This window comes from Diabrotica virgifera, chromosome 2 (genome assembly GCF_917563875.1).
Source record: "Diabrotica virgifera virgifera chromosome 2, PGI_DIABVI_V3a".
In the NCBI taxonomy this organism is placed as follows: Eukaryota; Metazoa; Arthropoda; class Insecta; order Coleoptera; family Chrysomelidae; genus Diabrotica; species Diabrotica virgifera.
In genome coordinates this window covers 68754944-68782279 of record NC_065444.1, presented here as the reverse complement: position 1 = coordinate 68782279, position 27336 = coordinate 68754944, and the positions used below count along the sequence as shown (strand labels likewise).

General features: G+C 34.7%; 1 protein-coding gene across 1 annotated transcript in view; it reads right to left on the bottom strand.

Moving 5' to 3' along the window:
* Window positions 1-621: 621 nt before the first annotated feature.
* LOC126880064 (midnolin homolog) overlaps window positions 622-27336 on the bottom strand; it is a 57365-nt gene continuing 30650 nt past the window's right edge. The window contains exons 4-5 of the mRNA XM_050643720.1: window positions 19442-19587; window positions 622-13957 (exon numbers count right to left, since the gene is read on the bottom strand). Coding sequence (XP_050499677.1) covers window positions 13736-13957; window positions 19442-19587 — 368 coding nt within the window. The 3' untranslated portion in view covers window positions 622-13735. The remainder of the gene's footprint in view (window positions 13958-19441; window positions 19588-27336) is intronic.

Here is a 27336-nt window from a genome sequence, read left to right as displayed (position 1 = left end):
ATGGCAACAAAAAAAGAGAAGTTGATGACAGATTCAAATTCAGAAAGATTTTTCTTCTGGCTCTGAAAAAAACTAGAGAAACAGACATTGACCCGGCCTCTGAAATAGTATATAGGGAGAAAACATAGTTCTTGTATTCCCTGTAATATAATTACTATTTCGAATATTATCGGCCATCATAAATAATATTTTTACTATACTACATTCAAAACCAAGTTAAGCTCGAGGTCGCACTCATCTGTGGACGTGTCGTGACGTCGCAGTTAGTCATTGGTTACAAACTCATTTCTAACCAATGACAAGGTGCGACCATCGGTGGGTGGATCTCGAGATTATCTGCGTTTTGAATGTAATATAGTATTCCCACGAATCAAGCAAATACCGAAATATAACTGTAGTACAAGTGATATCTAATTTATTTGTTCTAAATCAACTGTAGTTACAGAGATCAAAGATATTTGCAGCTGCTACTTATCGCAAGCTTTTGATCTCAGGCTATAAAATCAGTCAAACAAATAAAAGTCCATCAACAGGAAACATATTTTCCGGGGGGTCGATTATCGTGACGTTCGTGATACAAAAATTCGTAATTTTTTTTTAGTTAAAACAGAGCCAACTTCATTTTATGTCTTTATTGTCTATTGGTGTCAGTTATATATAAACTTTGCTATAAATGCTACGTATGTAAGCAGGTTTTTCCTATTGGAAGATAGTTTTAATAAGGATTTAATGAATTAAACAGGTTCCCATGACATCTCGTAACGCGACAGTTCGTAACCAGACAAATGGTAATGAACAGTTCGTAACGACGTCAGTTCGTAACAGCGACACTTCGTAACGGCGACAGTTCGTAACTATACATATTCGTAACACCAAAATTTATTTTTTTAGCAAATTTAGTATTACTGAATTTAATAAAAATGCATTTTGCATACATTCCTACACTAAAAGTAATGGTACTTTTTTAAAACCACTTCTTTTTAGATATATTTCACACATATTTTTGCATATATTCTTGTTAATATGACAACTAAAGATTTAAAAAAAAATTCTCTTAAGTGTGAAAAATAAATTAAATAAAAATAACAAATATTATATTTATTTTAAGATAATTTTCAAAATTTATTTCTCCACGAAATATGAAATGTGTTGAAAATGTTTATATGCTCGTTCATTAAACTGATAAAAGTAATTTCAATTGTAACTGTAATAAAAATTAGTTTAAACGTTAACAAAAATAAACAGAATAATCCAATTTTGACGTTACGAATTGTCCGTTACGAAGATGTATAGTTACGAACTCTCGTTGTTACGAACTGTCGCGTTACGAGATGTCTGGTCACGATTAAAAAATAATCTGTCATTAAATGTACACTTTTATGAATTGGTAATATATTCAAGATTGCAAGCATTTTGCCACAAGCTGTTTATAATCAGTCAAAAAATATTTAGTGTACAAGCATTTTGTGCTGCAGAAGAGTACAAAATCAAAAATCTATATATAAAGAGATAAATCTATTGATCTAGGACCTAGGATATTAATATACATATTTCCTTTAATATTGTAAATGGACCGATCCAAGTTCAAATAATGAGATCACTGCGAAGAAATTAGTTTTAAGCATGTATAATATGAGCTTGGATAGTATATGTACAATATAAAAGTGTAAACATTTGAGAATACTGATTTTATTCAATAATACTGCTCGTTAAAATATATGAGCAGTGTTGTCTGTTTTAAGCAAAAATCTTACAAACTGGAAAAATTAAATTTGGCAACAATACATACAAGAAGACTTGTTTAATATTTGTAAGTGTGGAAGTTTAATAAAAGTACCAGGCCCAGCTGTGTTGGATGCAGAATGAAATTTATTTAAGCTGTAAAATAAGACAGAAACTACTGAATCTATCTTTTTTTGCACTTTTTTTACTAGATTTATCTGAGACGGTATAAACTGTGCTCTTTTAGACATTAAATCAGGAACTACATAATTATATTTTAACCAAGTTATTTCAACATTATGCCAAAAATATAAAACAGATTAAAACAAAAATTTGTAATATTTATAAAAATAAACATATATCGTCACTCAAGGTAAACCTATGCGTCAAATCCCTTAATTAGTGTGTCAATTTAGGCATATTTTCCAATTTTGCTTGTGAGGAGTTCCTGAGCTAACCGAGGTTATTACTTCAAATGATACTTTGTCAAAACTTTTGTTATTGTGGCTTCTATATCGTCTTCTGGACGTAATCGTGACGGGACGATATAAGGTCACCCAATAAGGCAGGAACACAAATTCCTATAATCACATCCATCCCTCGCCCACGGTGGAATCTGAAGAAAGCTAAGTGGAGTAGGTTTTCTACGGAACTGGACAAGACTCATACCCCCTACCGGTAGAAATTACAAAAGATTCGTTGGAGCCGTAATAAGCACGGCAAAAAAGCATATACCAAGAGGCTATCGAAAAGAATACATTCCCGGTTGGTCCCATAATAGTGAAGAACTGTACCAAAATTTCCTTGAAAGTGGCGATCAAGAAATAGCAGATGAACTGCTCCATAGACTAGATGCAGCGAGACAACAAAAATGGACCGAAACTGTAGAAAGTCTTAATTTTCAAACGTCAAGCAGGCAAGCATGGACACTGTTAAGAAAATTAGGAAGAGGAACACCTATAACAAGGAACAAAAGAACGATTAACCCAAACACTATTGCCTCACATCTGGTATCAACATCTAGAGCACCGAAAGACAAGCCACATACAACCAAGGTAAAACGAGAGCTCAAAACTTTAAAATTCCAATCTACAGACACCGAATACTCCCGCCCTTTCACTTCCGAAGAAGTCACTATTGCTCTTAAGGATGTAAAGCCAGGTAAAGCCCCAGGTTTTGACAATATTCATCCCGAATTCTTAATTAACTGCGGCAAATGTGCTAGAGAATGGATAGCCCACGGACATTATGAAGACCGGTATCATACCACAGGAACTCAAATGCTCGAAGGTCATTGCCATATTCAAACCAGGGAAACCAAATGATAACCCTAAGTATTACAGACCAATAGCCCTACTATCGGTGACGTTTAAGCTTCTAGAGCGCCTTATCTACAATAGAATTAGCCCAACGCTGCTTGAAACAATACCGGTTGATCAGGCAGGTTTCCGACCCAAAAGAAGCTGCGCAGATCAGGTTCTTTCACTTACCACATTTATTGAGGCAGGGTTCCAGCGAAAACTTAAAACTGCAACCGCATTCATAGACCTAACAGCGGCCTACGATACAGTCTGGAGAGAAGGCATGATATACAAGCTCCTCCGTACAATCCCCTGTAAGTCCACCGCTCGAATAATCAACAGCATGCTAGCTGACCGAACGATTCAAGTGGTCATGGGATCTGACATCAGCACCCCAAGGAAACTGAAGAATGGACTGCCTCAGGGATCTGTCCTAGCTCCTCTTCTCGTTAGCCTATACATCTCTGATATACCAGAAACCAGATCAAGGAAGTTTGGTTACGCCGATGACTGGGTCCTTGCAACAAGGTGTAAGTCATTTGAAGAAACAGAAGAAATCCTCACGGCGGACTTACACATAGTGGGAAAATATTTCCGTAAATGGAGACTCCAACCAAACGCTACGAAAACAGAGGTTTCCGGTTTCCACCTAAATAACAAGCTTGCAGGAAGAATACTCAATATTCAGTTCGAAAACACCACACTCGCCTACAATAAAACACCAAAGTACCTTGGGGTGACTCTTGACAGAACCCTATCATTCAAGGAACATCTGATAAAAACAGCGGAAAAACTTAAATCCAGAAACAACATCATCCAGAAGCTGTGCGGCACAACATGGGGAGCATCCGCTTCCACCTTGCGATCATCTGCCCTGGATCTAGTCTTCTCAACTGCGGAATACTGCTCTTCAGCATGGCTTAACAGCCCACATATACACAAAGTAGATGCCCAATTGAATAATACAATGAGAATGATTGCTGGAGTTATCAAATCCACCCCTACGCAATGGCTCCCAGTACTAAGCCACATTCCACCACCCAAACTACGACGCATACACGCACTCACTAGTGAGTACAGAAAGATAGTAGATAACGAGAACCTGCCAATCCATCAAGATATAGATGCCGCCAACGGTAACCGTCTACGCTCCAGACGACCAGCAATAAAAACAGCAAAGGTTGCTGTGGAAACTGAGTTCAATTTAACGACAACATGGACTCGAGAATGGATGGAACAACAAAATAGCAACTTACCCTGCATCACACAAAAACCACCAGGCTTTGACTTACCACGCAACACATGGTCTATGCTGAACCGAATCAGAACCCAACACGGCAGATGTGGTTACATGATGCACAAATGGGGTAAACGACCATCCCCACTCTGTAACTGTGGACAACCACAAACCCTATCACATCACAGAACAGTGTCCGACAAGATCATATCATGGCAGGTCAGAGGATTTCCTGATGGCGACTCCAGAGTCGATAGACTATGTAAATAAGTTAGATGTACGTTTGTGAACCTATGTATTGTCTTATACAAAATATAATGTAAATGTGTCAGGTGCCATACGCTAAATAAAATAAATAAATAAGGTCACCGTCTTCAATGATGTCTGCTACACTTATAGATGAAATGTCACAAAAAATGTTTTTTGGAATACAGCCTAGAAATCCAAATCCGGATTCCAGACTGCATTTAAGAAAAAGAGCTAGGATTAGTTCTAAATAAGGTAGGAGCATACCCAAGACGGATAAGATATCGGGATCAAGTCTGGAGAGATAATTAACAATCACCCAGAATTGAAAATAGTACCAGATGCAATGCCACCTAAATATAATTTCGAAAAGCCTTACCGTCCTTTTTCCAGAAAAGAATGAATGAGAGTCGAATAAAACAAATCTAATAATGGCAGATCAATACTGGTATCCTGACGGCTCTAAAACTAATAAAGAAGTTGGGAGCTGGAGTATACGGAGGGAAACCAAGGCTAAGCTTTAGTGAAAGCTTAGGTACTCACTCTAGTTCTAGCATCTTCCAAACGAAAATTTATGCTATAGAAATGTACCTGCAGGAACTAATAAAGAGAAACTGCAGCGACACACCTATAAAAAATGTATCTGATAACTTGGTGGCATTAAAGGCATTGGAATCGAATCAAATAAAGTCTAAGTTATTTTGGAACTGTCTTAAGTTTACTCTGGGTGTCTGCAATACTATTAGGGAACGAAAAACGGGCAGATTTGCAGGGGAGGGGAAACATTCATAGGCCCAGAACCTGTCGTTGGCATTGATTTTTTCGATTATGGCAGAAAACGCTCCCCAGCAAAATTGTAGGGTATTGTACCCTCGGAGATAGGTGGAAAAAATTTACACCCAAAATAACAAAATTCAGTTTGGCAACATTGTGTGAATGTTGATAGTAACATAACCCTTTTAAGATAAACAGAACTGTAATTTAGTCCAGACAAATTAATATATTTTTGTGCCAACAAAAATGAAATTTTTCAACCAAATAATGTTTCACATATGATGTGCAAAATAATTTTGAATTTGTTTCTGCTAATGAGCTTGCTTTTTTTGTCATTAAAGTAGAATTTTTTTTAAAATTTATTCTTTATAATCATTATCATCCAGTTCTTGTCTTATTATTTTCACTGTATTAATATCCCTCCACTAATTTACAATGATTAATGCGATGTTAAAACATTTTATCGTTAGCAGCTTCTGGAGTGTCAGACATATCTAATTTCATTGATAAAATGTACAGTCCCACCGATTTCCACTTGAACCATACGACTAAATTGATTCTATAATTCCTTTCGACTTAACTTTCCTTTCAGAAATACCTTGATGTTGAGTGACGATGACGTTTATTTAATATTAGTATAGGTAGTAGTATACTCAATCATCTAGTTGTTTTAAGTGTTTTTTGTTTTACTATTGTAATAAGATATGAAATTGATTATCTTTTAACGAAATGTATGGTTCCTCTTTATCTATAGTCACTATTTTCAGATCTCTTTGCAATATTTTAGAAATACGAGTAAATGATATACCTACACTGCGTTTAAAACGTTAGAATCAGTGTTGTATATTGCAAGTGGTTTGCCATATTTCACAGATTCTGTGAATTATCATAAATAAATCCTACTTTTGTATTCCACAGCAGTTAAGAGCGATAATCCTCTACAAGTACCTGCCTAATACTACCTATCACGGCTACTGCCGTGAAGTACTATCCTTAGTACTACACTACATCGCATGTCTGAAATACGCTGTATAAATATAGTGACTATTGACACAGAAAACCACACATAACTCTATATATTAGTCTTTTTACTACAAAAGCAAGATTACGTAGGTAGGTCCAAATTTCTGACGTAAGAGCACTGTCAAAACATTAGAATGTGACTTTTCATCATGGCCACGTTTATGCCATTAGTTTTCAGAAATATTTTTCTTTTTTTTGTTTACCTATAAAATTAATATCTATAATTATTTATTCTAATTGATGATGTCAATTGATTTTCATTACTTGCCGAAATATATTAATTAACAACAATATCATAGTGTAGGTATAATCATTAAAATAGATTATTTAATATTTTTAAAATACTGCAAACGCTAAAATTCACAAGAAAACTTTCTGATCTTTAAATCTAATAAAAATCTTATTTCTATTAAACCTAATCTAAGAAATCTAAATTCTTTAACTTACTTCGTTCTTGTTTAAAATAATCTATTAAGCATTTTGCTTTGGCATATAATGTTTTTCAATACAAACACAACAAGTATAGGTACACAACAAAAATTACAATAGTATTTAAATTAAGCTATATTTAATGTTATATGTAGGTATTTATAAAAATAGTACATACAGTGTTTAAAGCTATATTAGGTTTGTTCCAACTCGATACAAAACAGTTCTTGAATCGTTACGCGCATGTGCAATAACGAATAATTGTCGCAGTAACACATTTTTCGTTACTGCGCGGTTCACGAACCGTTCAAGAACGGTTTTGTATCGAGTTGGAACAAACCTTATGTGAATTAAATTGTGTACGAAATGAAGTAAAAATGTTTTAATGAAAACTCTGAAAATTCTAATGATTTGGTAGTACTCTGACGTCAGAAATTTTGACCTACGTAATCTTGCTTTTGTAGTAAAAATACTATAGACGGAGAATTTGATACAGGTTATTGCTAGGAATACAATTTTAATATTGATGGAAGTTTGAAGTTTTTGTGCTATTCCTGAGAAAAATTTGCGTTTTTACTAGAAAATTCTAGGCACGTTTGGCATTAAATAGGCATTTTGGTGTCTATATTCATGAGCTGGCGATAATAATATTTAGAGTTGTTTTGTTAGTTTTTAAATGCAACAAGCTACCAACAACAGCTATTCCTGTAAGTACGAATGGAGAAGAATGTATCTGCATTACCACTATTAATGATTATAAGTATCAACATTCATAGCAATCATTGTTATTGTCTTAAATATGTGAAGCAAGTAGACCTGAAGAAGAAGAATTTTTTAAATGAAGTTGACAGTATCTTTGTTTTGTGTTCAAGGACAATGGAAGATATATAAAAGAAAATATAGATTAATCTACTTATATTGTTTTATATACACTTGCGATCATAAAAAGCGGGTCACTCGATAAATTATTCAAGTTAGATGTCTCGAATTTTCTAAACCTGTTGTCCGATTTGAGTGATTTTTTTAGTATGTTATAACCTTATTCTTTAACAATATCGCTATAATAATGTTTCATTGTATACCTGGTGTAACAATCATATTATGTTTATTCCTCAAAGTTCGAAACACCCTGTGGAATGTCTTAGCATAGATAAAATATTGAAATTAATACTCGATTGTAGCCTTAGGCTTTCTTAACATTTTCTTTTTTGATTTTTTTTTATGTTGGATAATAAAAAAGTTAGGCACGGTAATTACTAACCATGTTCTTCATCAATACAGGGTGTTTCTAAAAAAGTGCGACAAACCTTAAGGGGTAATTCTGCATGAAAAAATAATGACTGTTTACTTTATAAACGTATGGCCGCAAATTATTCGGTTTCAAGATACGGGATGTTAATTTTTTTTCTTACAAACTGACGATTTATTTATTGCTCTAAAACCGGTTGAGATATGCAAATGAAATTTGGTAGCTGTTAAGAGGTAGTTATGGCGCATTTTTTGACATACAATTAAGAACTTTATATTCACCATTGGCGTGCATACGGGATGTATCTAAAATGTTTATACTCATATGCACGCCAATGGTGAATATAGAATTATTAATTGTATGTCAAAAAATGCAAAATAACTGCCTCTTAAAACCTACCAAATTTCATTTGCATATCTTTACGGGTTTTAGAGCAATAAATAAATCGTCAGTTTGTAAGACAATTTTAACATCCCGTAAACGAAGCATTTGCGGACATATGTTTATAAAGCAAACTGTCATTATTTTTTCATGCAGAATTACCCCTTAAAGTTTGTCACACTTATTTAGAAACACCCTGTATTGATAAAGAACATGGCTAGTTACTAACTTGCCTAACTTTTTTATTATCCAACATAAACAAATAAATCAAAAAAGAAGATGTTAAGAAAGCCTAAGGCTACAATTGAGTTTTAATATCAATATTTTATCTATGCTAAAACATTCCACAGGGTGTTCCGAACTTTGAGGAATAAACACTGATTGTTACACCCGGTATACAATGACAATTTACCTGTCTAGCAACAATATTATTATAGCGATATTGTTGAAGAATAAGAATATAACATACTAAAAAAATCATTCAAATCGGACAACAGGTTTAGAAAATTTGAGACATCTAACTTGAATAATTCGTCGAGTGACCGGCTTTTTATGATTGCAAGTGTAATACGTTCAAATTTTTTGTTTAAGCAACAATTATATGTTGAATATTGAAAAGTTGAAAAGTCAAAAAATGCAATAAAAACTAATTATTATTTTAAAGTTTATGATAAATTCTTAACCTTCTATACTGGCGTTATAAACTGGAATATCATACTCTAAAGTTGGATTACGTCGTTGAGGGTACTAAAAGATACATCACAGATAATCAAAATTGTGGCCTTCCCCAGACAATCCTTGTAAAAATTCAATTTTCTTTTGCAAAAATCGCAGGATTTTCTGTCATGTTTGTGCTAAGATAATATTTGGCGATTTTCTCATTACTGCTAATTGAAAGTATGATATGATTTATCTTAAATGAGCATAAGAAACATTCGCTTTTATTCGCGATATTCTCATGAACGAACAGAGGAACATAAAAAAATAACTGAGCTCTAGAGTTTTTTTTATTTATTTTAGGGTGACTGAAGCAATTTTTTTTATTTATTTGCACTTTATTTTCGTATTTTTCTATTTTTGTATGTTTATATGAATTTCTAGTTACATACAGCCTATCTTTTCATGTCTACGTGTCTAAGGCCAAACCTAGTTATACCAGGAAATTGGCTCAGGCCATAACATTATTATTCTCTACATATAAAAACTTAAAAAGTGTGTCCTTTTAGGAGACACAACCGATCGAACACAATGAGCCATGTGTATCTTTTTCGGCACACAGCGTTAAGGACAGTGTGTATCTAAAAGGATACACTGGCGCTGAGGGTGTTTCACACAGCAATAATTTCACCTTTCAATTACCAGTAATAAAGAAATCATAGAAAATTATCAATTTCTTTACCTTGTCAAGTAATATTTAACGTTTAGGATCCTTGCAACTCTTATGCATAAATAATATGATTATAAATTAAGCCTAACCTTTTATCAGCATAGTAAAAATATTTGCAGTAGAAAATTTAATTTTTATTAGGATGATGGCATATACAGGGTGTTTGGTAAAGAATGGGCCATAGGTTATTAGATTCCTGAGCTAATAGGTCGATTTAAGCTAACTTACTTTAGTACGAAAGTTGATAATAACCGAAATATAGGGTGTCAAAGTTATACCTTTATTTTATTTATTCTCGAATATTTCCTGACAGGCATGGGCTGACAACACGAACTTTGGTAAGCGGAGGTTTTTTGGAACGAGAAATCTAAATTCGCCATCGAAAATAATGTATTTCCCAGAGGGCGCCACATACGTCTTTCAGCACTCATTTAATACGTTCAATTTTTTTATTCCCTACTCTACATACTTTTTGAATGTAAAGTTTTATTCTCTTAATATTTTTACATAAAAAAGGTATACTACATTCATCTCGCTAAACTCAACCGTTTTCGAAATAAACGCATTTTAAATCTGAGATGCAACACAATTTTCTGCATATTACATAATCATTGTAGTTACATCCGAAAAATACACTTGAAACCATAATAATTGGGCAAGTTCCCATATTTATATCTGTGAATCACAAATTCCATTTGAAGGAATTTGCGATAAATTTTTGAAAATTATTATGATTTTAAGTTATTTTTCGGGCGTAACTACAATGATATGCAAAAAATTATGTTGTATCGCAGATTTAAAATGCGTTTATCTCGAAAACGGTGGAGTTTAGCGATATGAATGTAATATTTTTTTTAAGTAAAAATGATAGGGGAATTAAAGTTTTGATTCTAAAACTATGTCCAGTGGGCAATAAAAAAATTGAACGTATTAAATGAGCGCGTAAAAGAGGTATGTGGCGCCCTCTGGGTAATACATAATTTTTGATGGCGAATTATCCCATGCCTGTCAGGAAATATTCAAGAATAAATAAAATAAAAGTTGAACTTAGACACCCTGTATTTCCGTTATTATCAAATTTCGTACTAAAGTAAGTTAAATCGACCTATTTCAACCTCAAGAATCTAAGGTATATGGCCCATTCATTACCAAACACCCTGTATATAAACTTTCTACAATTTTACTCTGGTGCATTTTTTACTAGCCTCAACCGTGGTGGAACTTCTCACTAATATTCCCTTGAGAAGATTACAAAAATATATAAGCTTTGTCGACTTGAGGAATGTTTTTGACACAAAGGAGTAAAATGGTAAAAACCCCACAATATAACAAACAATTTGACAACAACCGTAACAACTTAATCCTATAATGCTTGAACTAGTTATTAAATAGAACACATTCAGTAAAAGAGAAAAACATATCACGAGATACTTGCTATTAGAAACAGCTACGCAACTTCACCAAAATATTAAAAACTCACAAATATAACTAAATAAGATCATTATCAAATTAATCCTTTGTTTTCCCAATATTCAGTTATGTCTCGAATCCTGGACCATTAGAACAGCAGATAATGGAAGAATTGGCAAATTTCAGATGGGGTGTTGGAGAAGAATACCTCGAATACCTTATTTCTGTACACACATAAAAACGGTTCTAATATAATATATAGCTATTACCAGACAGCTATAGATAATATATATTAACTAAAATAAATTACTGCAATATTATTGAGTTTACCTCTTTTCTACGCCACTGAAGGAGGGAAGCTACGTCATGATTCGAATATTCCATGCGCATAAGAAGTCGTCCGATGCTCAAATCATAGTTTTTGGATACATCAAAGTTCACATGAGCTTGCTAATAGATACGAAATAATTTAATCATGTGCAGAACCAGTTATCGTGAGTCGATATTTTCCTTGACCATATTAAAGACCTACAAATAACAACAACAACACGAGAAGCAACAGTCAGACGAAGAAATGAGCTAGAACTATAATATGACGAGTTTATATTATACGTAGAAACAACTAAGTCTATTTATTAATCACAAGCCATTATGACGAGTACCGACACACTTACTAATACAAGCGTAACAAATGAAGTACAACAGAGATTCGAGAAGTCTGAATGGGCATTCACCAGGATAGACTATATCTTTAACTCATAATATCTTTTTCAATTTACTTAGATGTTATGAATTTACCACGGATTTAAATTCTTTCTCGCATATACACAAATCATTAAGGCAATGCGCACATTGAGACATATGTGACACAACCCACGCAAGACAGCACACGCTACGTTTCTGCATCGTGTGGCCAGCATTGGACGCCCGCTATAACTTTTCCCATGCGTCACGATTCATTAAAAAAAAAACTCAAAACATAAAGTGAAACGAACGTCGATGTGTATATACATTTTGTATACTGTATACTATATACTACACACATTGGCGTTAGTTTCACTTTATGTTTTGACTTAATTTGTTTGAAAATGAATCGTGACCCATGGGAAAAGTTATAGCGGACGAACAATATCAAGACACAGCGCAGCGTAGGCCATGAATGCCACCAAAATAAGATGAGTCGCTCATTGTTCAAGACACAGATATCGTGCGAGTGCGTGCTTGTTAGGAAAAATGCAGGAAGACCTAATTGAGTCTGTTAGAAGTTTTCCTGTTCTATATAATACATAATCCCTCATATATGAAATCAAAACTAACAGATAACATCTAGAATAGTATGCCAAAGTGAACTTTGACTCTGAGAATTTAGATGCCAAATTAAGTTCACCATGACATCCTTTTTTCATGGAATTATTTTTCCAATATGGTTTATTTCTTTTTGATAGGTCGTAAAGCAAAACTACTGTTTCCCCATCTGCGTCCGAATGTGACTCAGAACTTAGCAATACATTTTCCATGGCCGCAAACGTAGAAAACAACACAACTATTGTGTGACAATATGCGTTTAGCCGACTCAGCCCATGAATTTAGTGCAATGTGTTGTTTGTGCTGCCCTGCGTGGGTTGTGTCGCATGTGTCTCAATGTGCGCCTTGCCTAATACTGAGATGCGCGAAATGACAGATTTTCGTTTCGAGTTGTCAAACTTTTACTGGCGAAACGATCGGGAGTTCGCTATTCATTCAGTGCCGTATCTGCGAGGTATTATTCATGCGTAATTCACATATTTCGCTCCACAAAATACACGAAACATAGTAGAGTAAAATTTATAGAATCATTGTCAGACCAACAATAAAATATGGATGCGAGACAGACAGAACCATTAACTTTAACAAATGTTCAAAGAAATACCTATTTCAGAATCCGCTAAACCCCGGAGACTTGAATAGACTAGCCATGTAATGGCTGGAGAATAAATTACGATTGTCAAAAAGAACTCCAGACAAAAAAATAGCCAAAGACCAAAAGAGAATCCACGGAGAAGAGGAAGAATGAGGTGGCAGTGAAAGCACAAAATCTAATGGGTGCCAAAGCTTGAAGGCAAACGGACCATGATTGGCAATGTTGAAGTAACAATTTTTGGGCTGAAGTGCCACTGGAAGACAAATATGGCCCTATACAACAACCAGAAGTTGTTCAGTCTACTATTTGGAACAATAGAAAACAAAAAGATCGAAAAGTAAGAAATATCAAAAACAAAGATACACTTCTAGACAGAAAGTGAATCTTTAACTTACCAAACTATCAGGCTATGTTACGGGGTTGTCTGTTGTTATATATTTTTATTTTTTTTAACAGTTTGGGGTAACAAACAAAAAACATGCACGATTTTTAAAGATGTTTGAATTTTTAGTAGGAAGTCTCAAACAGCTGCTAACTTATTATAGTGAATACTGTTTGAAAAGAATAAAAAAACGCTATTCCATACGTCACGTACGTTACTTCGACCCCCCTTATCTCATCAGCTTCACCATCTCGAAAATAAAAACTAATAACCTATGTACAAGGAAGCTGTGTTTCATGCGGTGACAGTGTCAGTGTCACTCTGAGGTAGCGAATAAGGTTTCTGTTTACGTTGTCTCCTCCGTTCTCGTCTCTCACCCATGACGAGCCTGAGGTGTTCCAACTTGCCGCGAGTCCTCAGGTTCTGATCTTCGCTGCACGACGTGGTTATCATCGGTTCGTCTTGCTGTTCGACGGGGACGTGGGCGGTGGGTTCTTCGGAACCTTTGCGAGTAACCTAAACAAAAAAATAAAAATAAGAATTGTACTACAATGTCTTCATAAATATAAGGTTGGCCGAACACGGACATCTTGAAGCAGTGACAGCGCGGTGAACTATAATCTTTATATTCGCTGCCGTACACATGACAGCTCGAGCAGTAACGATTGCTTCAAGCTGTGCACAGCACGAGAGCGGTAGCAAAGCGACAAGTAACAACTCAGGTAGTCAACAATCGACCGCACGAGTAATTCGTGTATGTTCCTCAGTGGTAAACTGCCCCAGCAGTCCGTGTACTAACCCTAAGATCCCTAAAAAGAGTAGCAGGGTTTTGCTTCTATTATATAGTATGTTGTAACGGGGCGGTGTGGATAGAGTGGTACCCTGGGGATGTATTTCGCTCAATGCGCGGAAACGGTGATTAAATAGTTTGCATTAGCGTATATATCATACGGAATATCGTTTTCACAACGTAGCACGTAACGATAACATTACAGAGTGGATCTTTGGGACTAGCGGATCAAGTGAAATTTTTTATTATTTTCTTTGAAACCTTATTTTAATTCCTTGAGATATGATCATGAACTACATTTTATCTCCTACGTGACCCCATTGGGTCATTAACATTAAGAAAACTGAAGCCATGTGTATTGGAGGGACAAAGCAGTCCATTACATTAGACGATGGGGTAGAAATTAAACACTGTGATGAATACAAGTAGCTGGGTATGAAGATAACTCAAGATGGAACACTCGATGTTGCTATAAAAGACAGAAACATACAGGGTAGAAAAGCAATATCCATGATGAACGGCATTCTGTGGGACTAAACGATATCTTAAGCGAACAAACAACTCATATGCAATACCGTATTTAACAGTGTAATAACATATGGCAGTGAAATTTGCCCACAGAAACAAAGAACAGAGACAATGTGACTAGTAACAGAAATGGACTTCTGGAGAAGAGCAACAGGCAAACCAAGAAGAGATCGGATACCAAATGAGAGAATACGAGAAATGATGGGAGCCACACATACAATAATATAATTATTGATGACATCAAAACAAAACAACTACTATGGTACGGCCATGCACAGAGAATGCCAGATGATACAAAGGATTCCGAAACAGATTTTGGCATGGACACCACAAGGGAGAAGGTAAAGAGGAAGGCCGAGAAGAAGCTGGAGGGAGGGAAAAAGAACTAGAGGAAAGACAAATCCCTCCAGGTCTATGGTTACACAGAGAAGAATGGCGATTATGAGTCGGAAGAACCCTGTAAACCGATAGTAGTAGTATGTCCTACGTATGTGTTTTTCCTCGTTTGGTGGCATTTATTCGCCTACTTGAAAGACAAAATTCTTGGTTTTCTGTCTATTGGGTTTCTAGAAGTCTGATGGCAATGTTGTTAATCAGGGTTCAAGACTTTCTTTGAAGTGTAAACACACATAATTTCCTTTTTCAATTGTTTCCCGTTTTTTACTACATCCTAAGTACATAAAAAGGTTCTGAAACTATTTTCTTGTGGCACGTACCAAGTTAAATATAGTATTATTTATAATATGGGACTGAACCACAATTTATTGTAATACAAATTACGTTTTACTTATAGACCTGGATACCGCGTACCAAAAAAATTGATTAATAGCAAGCTGAAAATTTGTTAATAGCTTATAGACCGGGAAATATTATACATAAGTTCAGCCACGATTTTTTAAGTCCTGCCTTTTGCAGTATTGGAAGGGTAGACGATGTACTTATAATCTGTGGAAACATCCACAAATTTCCTGTGACATTTTCCTGTAAAAACTAGATTTTCCTAAAAAATAAAAATAGGGTTTTGCGATGAATTTCTGAGTCCTGCCATATCCGTAGAATGACAGGATACTATCGATTTTATGAAGAAAATTTTTTGGGCAGGAGGGTTGCAAACGGGGTAACGGAGTATATATGTATACAAACATGTAAGGAAAATAATGAAATTTTCATGATTTTCTGGGTCCTGCCAACTAAATAAATTAAATATATTTAGTTCAAAATGATCAAAATGATCCGTGATTCCGATCCTGATTCCGTGATTTTCCGAGTCCTGCCTTCAAAAAGTTTTAATACTCAAATGCAATCAATACTTTTTCGGTACTCGGCAGGAAGGTTACACGGTTTTAGTAAGACGGCAAGAGTCCTAGATTTGTAAGAAAATTCGTGAAAAATTCCACGATGTTCTGAGTCATGCCATTTTGCATATGTTTCAAGAATCTTAATATAAGTCTATTTACAAAGAGGCAGGATGGTTTTATAGTTATTTCGTATACAGGATGGGGCATCAGTATGACAAAGTCCAATTACTCGTTTGTCGTATGAGATACGAAAAAAAGTTATTTAGGTAAAACGTGGGGCAAAGATAGGATCATAATTTAAAAATATTTTCTAATATACAGGGCTACCCGTATAAGCCAGAGTACCTTTTAGTACAAGAATACCCCATAGTTTAATAATCCAGTGTCAAAAATGCTTAAAAGTTAAACACAGAAAAGTTATGCGATAAAATATCCGTTTCCCTACCCTAAACGGACGCCTATGACTACAAAAAATTGACAATTGATGGAATCGATTTATCTCTGAAAGATAAATAGGTGTACCAATTTTCGTTTTTCTAAATAGAAGTGTTCTGGAGCTATTTAAAAAAACTAATTACAATACGCCATCTTTAAAGAGCTTTAGCTTCCTTAGCCCGACCGCACATCAAAGAAACATGAAACGTAAATTAAGTTTCATGGAAATAAACCACTGCTAAACAAATATACGTCCGGCCATTTATGAAACTCTCCGAAAATAAAAATGTGTCATGAGCATGAATCACACTCGCTCCATTGGTAGGCGGACTTTGAGATTTGTTTAGCAGTGTTTTAGTTTCATGAAATATGTTTTTCGTTTCATGTTTCATGTTTTTCGTTTCATGTTTCTTTGGTGTGCGGCTTGGCTTAGGAAGCATTTTCGGACTAGGTGAATTGAGTTAAATTTTCTTAAAATTATCTGAGGAATCTCCGGGCTTCGTTTGTTAGAAGGGTTTCTGGACACCCTGTATAATAGGTACAATCCCTACTATAACCAATTAATTGTAAAATTATTGATTTTCTTCCTATTCCTTCTATTACGTTTACTTAGATACAATAAATATGATCTAATCGCTTAAAATAAAGATCTTACAGTTTGGTATTAGATTTGAAAGGTTTGTAGAAATCCGAGACATTACTCAGGAAAATAATATTTAATATCGTACGATTGTTTTAGCGATATAAAAATTAATTTTTATGTATTAAATATCTTTGCGATTATCCTGCCACGTTGTAAACGGTTTTTAGATTAGTGTTTTTTAAGCATACTTGACATGCCATGACTCGGAAAATTGTGGTGATATGAATATGTTTGTATAACAACCAGCAATAATTTCACAGACTAAAAATGTTATTTTTATATACGAAATAACTACACAACCATCCTGCCTCTTTGTAAAGAGCTTTATATTAACATTCTTGAGATATGTGCAAAATGGCATGACTCAGAAAATCGTGTAACTTTCCACGAATTTTCTTACACATTTTTTAACTATGTATAGGAAAAAAGGTGTAACTAAACATCCTGCCATTTTAAATAATGTCTACTTAAATTATTTATTTTATAATAAAATTTATTTTATGATTCAGAAAATCACGGAACCAGGGTGAAAATTTTCCACAGAATTTTAAAAGGGATAGTTAAAGTTAAACATTAGGAGACGTCATGCCATCATTTTTTTCGATCATTTTCAAATAATTATGTTTAATTGATTAAGTTGGCAGGACTCAGAAAATTATGAAAATTTCATTATTTTCGTTACATGTTTGTATTTCTATATACTCCCTTAGTCCTTTTGCAACCCTCCTGCCCTAAAAATTTTCTTCATAAAATTGATAGTATCCTGTCATTCTATGGATATGGCAGGACTCAGAAATTCATCGCAACTCTCCATTCTTCTCCTCATGAAAAATCTAATTTTCACAGGAAAATGTCACAGGAAACCCGTGGATTTTTCCATAAATTGTAAGTATTTTTTCTAACCTTCCAGTATTGCAGGACTTAGAAAATCGTGGTTGAAGTTCTGTTAATATCTCCCGGTTTATTAACGGTGTCTAGTCGGACAAACTTTGATGTATGGGAACACTGGAACAGAGGAAGTTTTAATTGGGGAACAGGTTAAAAATTTGGAACGTCAGACTACGAAAACGTTCCATGTATTTTGTCGGACAGAACTTCCAATTGATTTGTTACCGTTTCATTAAACTCTCATGCAAAAATCAGACTGGTGTTTATCATCAACTGGGCATTTTAATGAGTGGAACACGAAGAATATGTCAAATGACAGGAATCATGTTGGTTAGTAATAGCAGTCTGATTTATGCATGAGAGTTTAATGAAAGGGTAACAAATCAATTGGATGTTCTGTCCGACAAAATACACGGGACGTTTTCATAATCTGACGTTCCAAATTTTTAAACTGTTCCACAATAATTAAAACTTTCCCTGTTCCAGTGTTCCCGTACATCAAAGTTTGTCCGACTAGACACCGTTAAGCTATTAACAAATTTTCAGCTTGCTATTAATGAACTTTTTTTGGTACGCGCAATCCAGGCCTACTACGTTTGTTTTTGACGTTTCGATTTTCAGTCCTGAAAGATAGATTGTTCTATTATACAGTGGTGGTGATGAGCACGCTAATAACCGGCAAAATAACGCAAAAGATGTAAAACATATATAAGGTTGTGAGATAAAAGAGCTGAAACTAGTAGAGGTGAGAAATTTAGAGAAAGAAATAAATAAATTGACATGATATTGATTGTTTCCCACCTTTAGATGTATCGGACGAGTTTGGCAACTATTACTGTGACAGTTTTAGTTGACATACTCCTCTGATACGTCTAAAGGTGGGAAACAATCAATATTACATCAATTTATAGGTTTCTATCGCTAAATTTCTCACCTCTACCAGTTTCATCTCTTATCTCACAACCTTATATGTTTTCCATCTTTTGCATTATTTTTCCGGTTATTAGCGCGCTCATCACTGTATACATATTAACATAGACCGAGCGTATCATCCGCGCTTCCTGACGACAAGATCTCTTGGACTGGTTTGATTTGATGTTATCTCTTTCTAGCACATTGTATCGAGAAACTAATATGAAACTAAGTGGGGGTATAGGCACGGTAGGGGAGGACTAATGTCGCAGCTTTACTATGTGTAAGAGTGAAACAGCACTGATTAAAAAAATGGCGTCGTCACTTCGCTCAACATGATACTCTGTGGTCTATGTTAATATAACATATTATGTCTATGTTCTGAAATCCTATTCAAATTGTCATTACAATCACCTGTGGATAATCCCATATTAACACAAAATTTAATTTATATTTACAATGAACCACACAATCAGAAATTTATATAAAAACATTGAAATACTTACCCTACGAAGTTCCGGTACGGAACAAAGGAGATCATTAAGAATGTGTACGATAGTGGCAACGTCGCGCCGAGGTCGACCCTTGGGATCTTGTAAAGCTGGATTTAAAGCTCCGCTGAAGGTTCCGGAATAAACACTTTCCCGACGGCCTGAAACAAGATTTTTTTTAACTTCTGTTCTTAAAAAATATAAGCGGATATGGCGCTTATATCAAAACTTAACGTGTTGCCAAAAATAATAAAAAAAAAAAATAAAAACGTTCCCGATAAAGTCTTTAATAATTGTAGAATTGTTGATGGGAATCGATGACTATAAATTTTTTAGATATCTTCAACATTTCAATTTCTAAATTGTAAAAAAAATTTAATAGTCATTTCAAGATTTAATTATTAACGATAGACTTTAATATTATTGTTGATCTCGTTCTCTAATTCAATACGCAAGGCTAGGATTAGGCCAATGCTAACTTACGGAAAAATCTAAACCATATTCAGCGGATGGCTTGCTTAAATATAACAGTTGCCATGAAAACACCAACTGCTGCAATGGAGTTGCTCATTGGTATCATCTCTTTAGACATATATATCAAGGAGGTGGTGCTGATGTAGGATGGGACAATTGAGATGTTGTTTCTGGCATGGTGAGCTGGAGGCAGTACCCCTGCTACATGCATGCCATGGAGGCGACTTAATTAAACCTACGTTCAGTGTTCCCAGATGACTTTTTTGATGATCAGTAGGTGTCGCTTCAAAAGATCAGTAGATTTCAGTAGTATCAAGTCGCCTCAAAAATCGCTAGAATTCGTTAGATTCAGCTGGTGGAGTAATTTAGTTTATACATAGACAACTAGATGTCGCCCAGAAAAATCAGTAGAATTCAGTAGAATTATTGGGGAAGGCAACCAGATGCTTCAAAAAAATCGATGGATTCAACCGATTTTTCGTTAAATTTACCGAATCCCTCCATTAAAATACGATGATTTTGAGTATTTTAGTAATTTTTAGTATTTCAGTAGGTTTAATAGTATTTCAGTAGGTTTAAGGTTGCCATCAGTAGATCAGTAGACGAGGATCGAGATCAGTAGGTCTACTGATTTTTCAGTAGGTCTGGGAACACTGCCTACGTTTGTCTTCGGCAAACCCTACAAAATCGAAACAAGACAACATAGGGAGTCAAACGTACTAAATGCGTATTGCATCTACACCGATGGCTCCAACACGGAAGAAGGTTCAGGATGCGGGATATATTCCAGATCACTGAACCTTAGTATAAAATGGGGTATGGGTAGTGTGACCAACTCCAATTCCGTCGAATTCGGGACAAGGCTAAAAAAATACCTAAAATCCGGGACATTCCCATGAAAATCGGGCCATTTTTTTTAAAATATAGAACTTTAATCGTTTTATTGATTATTTATCATTTTTATGTTGAAAAATTTTTTTTATGGGATGGGTTGTAATGATGATCCCACTTTTGTTAGTTTTTGATGGTTACGATTCCAATCCGGAAATCGTTCTCAAAGAAGGAAAAATTAGAAAATCAACTGATGTTGGACTTCAATGTAAATAGAACCTTAGGTTAATATAAAAATATAATTATCGTAATTACATTGTCATGTTTTTAAATCGTCTTTTCAGATGACGAGAATTAAAATACAGAAACGGAAAAAATCCAGAGTTTGAGTTTTCCTACAACTATATACCACGAAATAAAATGCATGAGTTTTTGATGTGGTATTAGTTTTACTGTGGAGAACGGTCCTGGTAGGCAAATTGTGAGGTTGATTAACGTCTGTTCCGTGAATAATCCAATTTCCATTGGAATTACGAATAGATAAATCGCCAAGTTAACACAGTGTGTAAATAAAAGTACAAGTGCACTAGTGAGTGAAAATAAATCGTCCAAAGCATCGAAAAAGTAAGATCTCTCCATTATTTACTGTAAACAGGTATTTTAGATGCCAATAATTATTCGAACAATATAAATAAAATAAAACCACTGATAAGAAATTCAAGTTTTGATGGGTCAAACAGACTTGATTTATTTTCGCAGTGCAGAGTCGGACTTATAAAATAAATCTAAAATAGTGCGAGAATTAAAAATCAATAATTTTAATTTTTACGGTGATTACGAACTGGCTTAAAGTTAATTTCTAAATTAAGTTTATAGATTGTGTCTAATATAGGTTTATTTTTTAAACTAACCTTATATTTTATATTGTATTCTATACAGATTTTTCTAATTGTAACATTTAGCGGGGCACTTTTAGAAAATGGAAAGAAAGAATAATGACACAGGAAGTGAAACCGATGACGAAACGAAACGCAAAAGAGAAAACTTGGATGATTGTTTTAATAGAAGTAAAATTACAAAACGGTCACCAAGCAAAGCAGGCAACGAAAAAAATGAAGACATGGAAAATGTTATGATTACGATGATGAGAGAGCTCATGAATAAAAATGATGAAATGCTTCAGGAAATAAAACAAATAAGAAAAGAACAACAACAAACCAATAAAGAGTTAATGGATGTAAAAGTAGAGAATCAAAAACTAAAAAAAGAAGTAAAATTGCTACATGAAAGAATGGAGCAACTGGAGAAATTTAGCAAAAAGAAAAGCTTGATCGTAACTGGGTTGAAAGTACAAACAAATGATGATAAGAAATTAAAAGAAGAAATGGAAAATTTCATAGCCCAAGAGTTGCAAACACAAATAAAACTAAGAAGTGCAACAAAAATAGGAGAAACAGTATGCGCAATAGAGACAGAAACTTTCACGGATAAAATGGAAATCCTAAACAAGAAAAGTAAACTAAAACAGCATAAAGACCGTATCTATATAAACAACGATTTGACATCGAAAGAAAAAGAAATACAAAAGGAAATAACTAAAATAGCAAAGGAAGAAAGAAGCAAAGGTAAGCAAACGAAAATCGGCTACAAGAAATTAATAGTAAATGGCAAAATCTGGATATGGGACGAGGAGAGAGACCAGCTGATAGAAAATTCAAAAAACTAATAAACGAAGAACAGCGGCTGAAATATGGTATTGACATGGCAAAAAAAGGAATAACGACTTTGGAAAATGAGGGAAAAAACGATACAAATAAAGAAAAACATGAGGAAATAATAAAAATTGGAACCTGGAATGTACGAAGTACGTACGAAGAGGGTGCCTTAAAAAATTTAGATAATATTATGGAGAATTACAAAGTAGACATCCTGGCCTTACAAGAAACAAAACAGTTGGGAACTGAAATAGTCAAAATAGGAAAAAGAACCTTTTTTAAGAGTGGCGGGACAAACAGATATTTTGGAGTTGGATTTATGGTGACAGAAAAAATAAGTAAATTAGTTATAGACTTCCAAGCAATATCAGATAGAATATGTTATTTAAGAATAAGAGGAAAGTACAGAAAAATTAGCATCATTAATGCACATGCCCCCACTGAAGAAAAAGACCTAGAAACCAAGACAGAGTTCTATGAGAAGCTAAGTAATTTGATGGATAAAATTCAGAAATATGACATAAAGATAATCGTAGGAGATATGAATGCCAAAATAGGAAGAGAAGAGATTTACAGAAGTATAACGGGTGGAAAAAGTTTGCATAAGGAATCAAATGAAAATGGGAAAAAATTAATTGAATTTGCAACAGAAAATAAAATGAAAATTGTAAGCACAAGATTTGACCATAAGGATATTCATAAGATAACTTGGATATCTCCAGATGGAAGGACAAAAAACCAGATAGACCACGTATTAATAGAAAGTAAACATATCAGAGCAATTACCGATTCCAGAAGCTACAGAGGGGCAGATACCAATAGCGATCATATTCTAACGATAGCCAAACTTAAACAAGAGCTGCCAAGAAACCCAAGAACAGCAAAAGAAAGATTAACATACAGGCTAGAATTACTTAAAGAAGAAAAAACGGCAAACAAATTTGTGGCAGAGATAAATAAAAGACTTCGTTACCCCACCGCAGAAGATATTGATGAAGAATGGAGGAATATACAGATAGCGATGACAGAAGCAACGGAACTATGTCTAGGAAAAGTACAAGCAGAGAAACGAAGAGACTGGTTTGACGAGGATTGTAAAATAGCATTGATACGTAGAAATAAAGCAAAAATAGAAAAAGACAAAAATAATACACAGGATACTACAGAAAAATATAAAATGGCAAGAAGAGAAGTAAAACAAATCTGCAGAAAAAAGAAAAGAGAACATCTTGACAAACAGTTGAAAACAATAGAAGAATCATACGTAAACAAGGAAATAAGAAATTTCTACCAAGAAGTAAAAAAATCTCGAGGAACTGCAAAGAGTAAAACAAGTTATTGTAGAGGTAAAGACGGTGTGCTTTTAGGAGAAACAACAGAAAAATTGAACAGATGGGCGGAGTATTTTGAAGAACTATTAAATGAAAATAAACAAGCAGAACCCCAGGAAATAAAACAACATGAACAGGATAACACAGAACAACAACGTGAAGAAGAACCTACACTACAAGAAGTAAAAGAAGCAATATTGAAGCAAAAAAATAACAAAAGCGCAGGAGAAAGCGGAATTCCGGCAGAGATTTTTAAAGTAGGAGGAGAAAAGCTGCAAGAAAAAAAAATTTTCCGACTAATATTAACAGTCTGGCAAAAAGAGGAAATGCCGCAACAATGGAACAATGCACTCATCTGTCCAATCTACAAAAAAGGTGATGAAACAAGTTGCGAAAATTATAGAGGAATATCGCTATTAGAAGTGGCCTATAAAATACTTGCAAAAATCATCCGAAATAGATTGCAAAAGGAGGTAAATAAGATCATTGGAGAATACCAAGGAGGTTTTAGACCAGGAAGATCAACAACAGATCAAATATGTTTATTAAAACTAATACAGAACAACAGCTACGAACAAAATTTGGGACTACACATGTTGTTCATTGACTTTAAACAGGCTTACGACTCAGTGGACCGAGATATGCTATATGAAGCAATGAGATCCTTGGGTATTTCAGGAAAGCTGGTTAAATTAGTGAGAATGACGCTCAACAATACAAAAAACAGGATAACACTGGAAGGAAATTTTTCAAAACAATTCACAGTGAATAAAGGACTGAAACAGGGTGACCCTCTATCTACAGACTTATTTAACTTGGTACTAGAACACATAGTAAGAAGGATAAAAATTAATACAAGCGGTACCATATTTAACAACAGACAGCAGTTTATAGCTTACGCTGATGATCTAGTCATCCTAACAAGAACAAAGGAACATCTCCAAAAAATATTCCAAAAGTTCGAAGCGGAAGCAAAAAGGTATGGATTAAGAATCAACCAAGGAAAAACACAATACATGGTAATGAAAGGAGATATAAATAAAGAGGATAACTATATAAAAATGAAAGGAGAAGGAGATGAATATAAATTTAAGGAAGTAGCAGAATTCGAATACCTGGGAGTGACTGTAACCAGTACTGGAAGGGAAGAAAAAGAAATAGATAAAAGATTATTGAAGGGAAGTCGAGTTGTGGGTGCCTTAAACACGATATTAAAAGCAAAAAATGTATCAATAAACGCGAAAATCAGAATGTATGAAACGATAATACGGCCCACAGTGTTGTATGCGAGCGAAACGTGGGTAATGAATCAACAAGAGGAGAAGAAGATACAGATATGGGAAAGGAAGATCCTGAGAAAAATTTTTGGAGGTATACAGATAGCGGAGAAAACCTGGAGGAGACGAACAAATGAAGAAGTAATGAGGATGTATGGGAGACCAAAAATAACGACAAAAATACGAGCCCAAAGAGTTAGATGGCTGGGACATATTACTCGAATGCCAGAAACTAGAAACGTCAAACGAATATTGAATGACAGAGCATTGGGAAAAAGGAGACGAGGTCGACCAAGGAAGAGATGGTTAGAGGCTGCAGAGAGGGATTTGGAAGAAATCGGGGTGAAGGACTGGAGAAAGAGTGCAGAGGACCGAACAGAATGGAGAAATATTATCCAGAATTTAGAAGCCGTAGGCCTATAAGGCCTGTTAGCGCTGTTATATATATATTAGTTTTACACTTTACACTAGACTACTAGACAGTTAGTTTAGGTCGACTATTAGAAATTGTCGACCTTTTTTCGTCCCACCAATTCAGTTTGATGTAAATTCTTAAAAAAAATAACGTGTTCAAAATTTTAAAATAGAATTTTACCAAACCGTTGAAAATTCGGATGACCCGGAAGCCTTGTCCGGGACATGACTTCGTAATTCGGGCCATGTCCCGGATTTTTCGGGCTAATTGGTCACACTAGGTATGGGCAAAAATGCCAGCGTAGTTCAGACTGAACTGGATGGTATCTCCATAGCCGCAAAAGAGATAACCCGGAAAGGTATAGCCGGTAAAACCATAATAATCTGCACAGGCAGCAGACAAGCGCTACCGACTCTGAATAGACCAGGTGTCATATCAGGGCTAGTAATGGAGTGTCATGAGTCACTAGCCCAAGCTTCGGATGGTAACAACATCATTTTGAGGTGGGTTAAAGGACACAATGAAAATAAACATTGCTGACCAACTAGCTAGGAAGGCAGCAGGCCAAATGTCACTCCCACACGCAAACCTTGAAAAGATGGGAAAAAGGGCTAGGATGCACACTTGCCAAGGTAACACTAAGGAACCTTGGGAAGTCAGCATCAGAAAAGTACTTGGGAATGACCAGGAAAAACCTACGCTAGACACTTGGTTTACTAGCTGACCATTGTCAACTAAGCAAACACCTTCACACACTCGGGCTAGTAGACACACCTCTGTGCAGGAAGTATGAACGAGATGAAGAAACTGTCGAGTATGTCCCATGTGAATGTATGGATTTATCGTCAATACGAGAGTATGCGTTTAGCGAGCCTTGGCCTACACCTACCGACATAGGGGAGATGTCTCCTGGTGATTTGTCCGCTTTACTGGAAATGGCAGGATGGATAATAAACTAAGGACGACAACCTCCTGAGAAGATGCACAATCGGTCAATTGTGGTCTAAGTGCTGCGGAACTTGACTCGCCCTCCCTACTCTACAGATACAGAAGCAAGGCTGGGAAGATGAACGTTTTCAATAAATTTTCCTTTGTTCTAACATTTAGGGCTCGTTAAGTTCCCCTTTGAGAGCAATCACATATGTATAAGTTAATTTTTATAAAAGATATAAACAATTAACGATTTTGAATATTTTGGAGCAACAAATTATTTTAAAAATTTTTTATAATACGCCATTTTTAAGTTGTTTTTATCTCTTACCATATAAAATGTTTATAATTAAGTGTACAGGGTTATTCACTATATTTTGACCCCCTGTAAACTGGTTTATTTACAGAATTAGAAAAAAATGTAAAATACAAAAGTTATTTGATTTTTAAATTATGATTCTTTGACATATATATCATACTAGTGACGTCATCCATCTGGGCGTGATGACGTAATCGACTATTTTTTTAAATGAGAATAGTGGTCGTGTGCTAGCTCATTTGAAAGGTTATTTAATCCTCTATTCAGTAATATAAACATTAAGATAATTATTTATTCAGGGTGTCCAAAAAATTTTTTTGAATTAAATTAATTGACTCAAAAAGAAAAATGTATGTAATTTATTTAATTCAAAATATCTTCTACTGCTGTTAGAAAACAGAAAAAAAGTTTATTTCACAAATAAACATTGCTTTATGCGTAAATTCAATGTTTAAACTGCCAAGAGACAGATGGGTGGCAGCTTGAACATTGAATTTAAGTGAAAAGTAATGTTTATCTGTTCAATAAACATTTATTTCTGTTTTCTGACAGCAGTAGGATGTATTTTGAATTAAATAAATTAGTCGGGTCCATCGATATTTCGCCCGTCGGCAAATT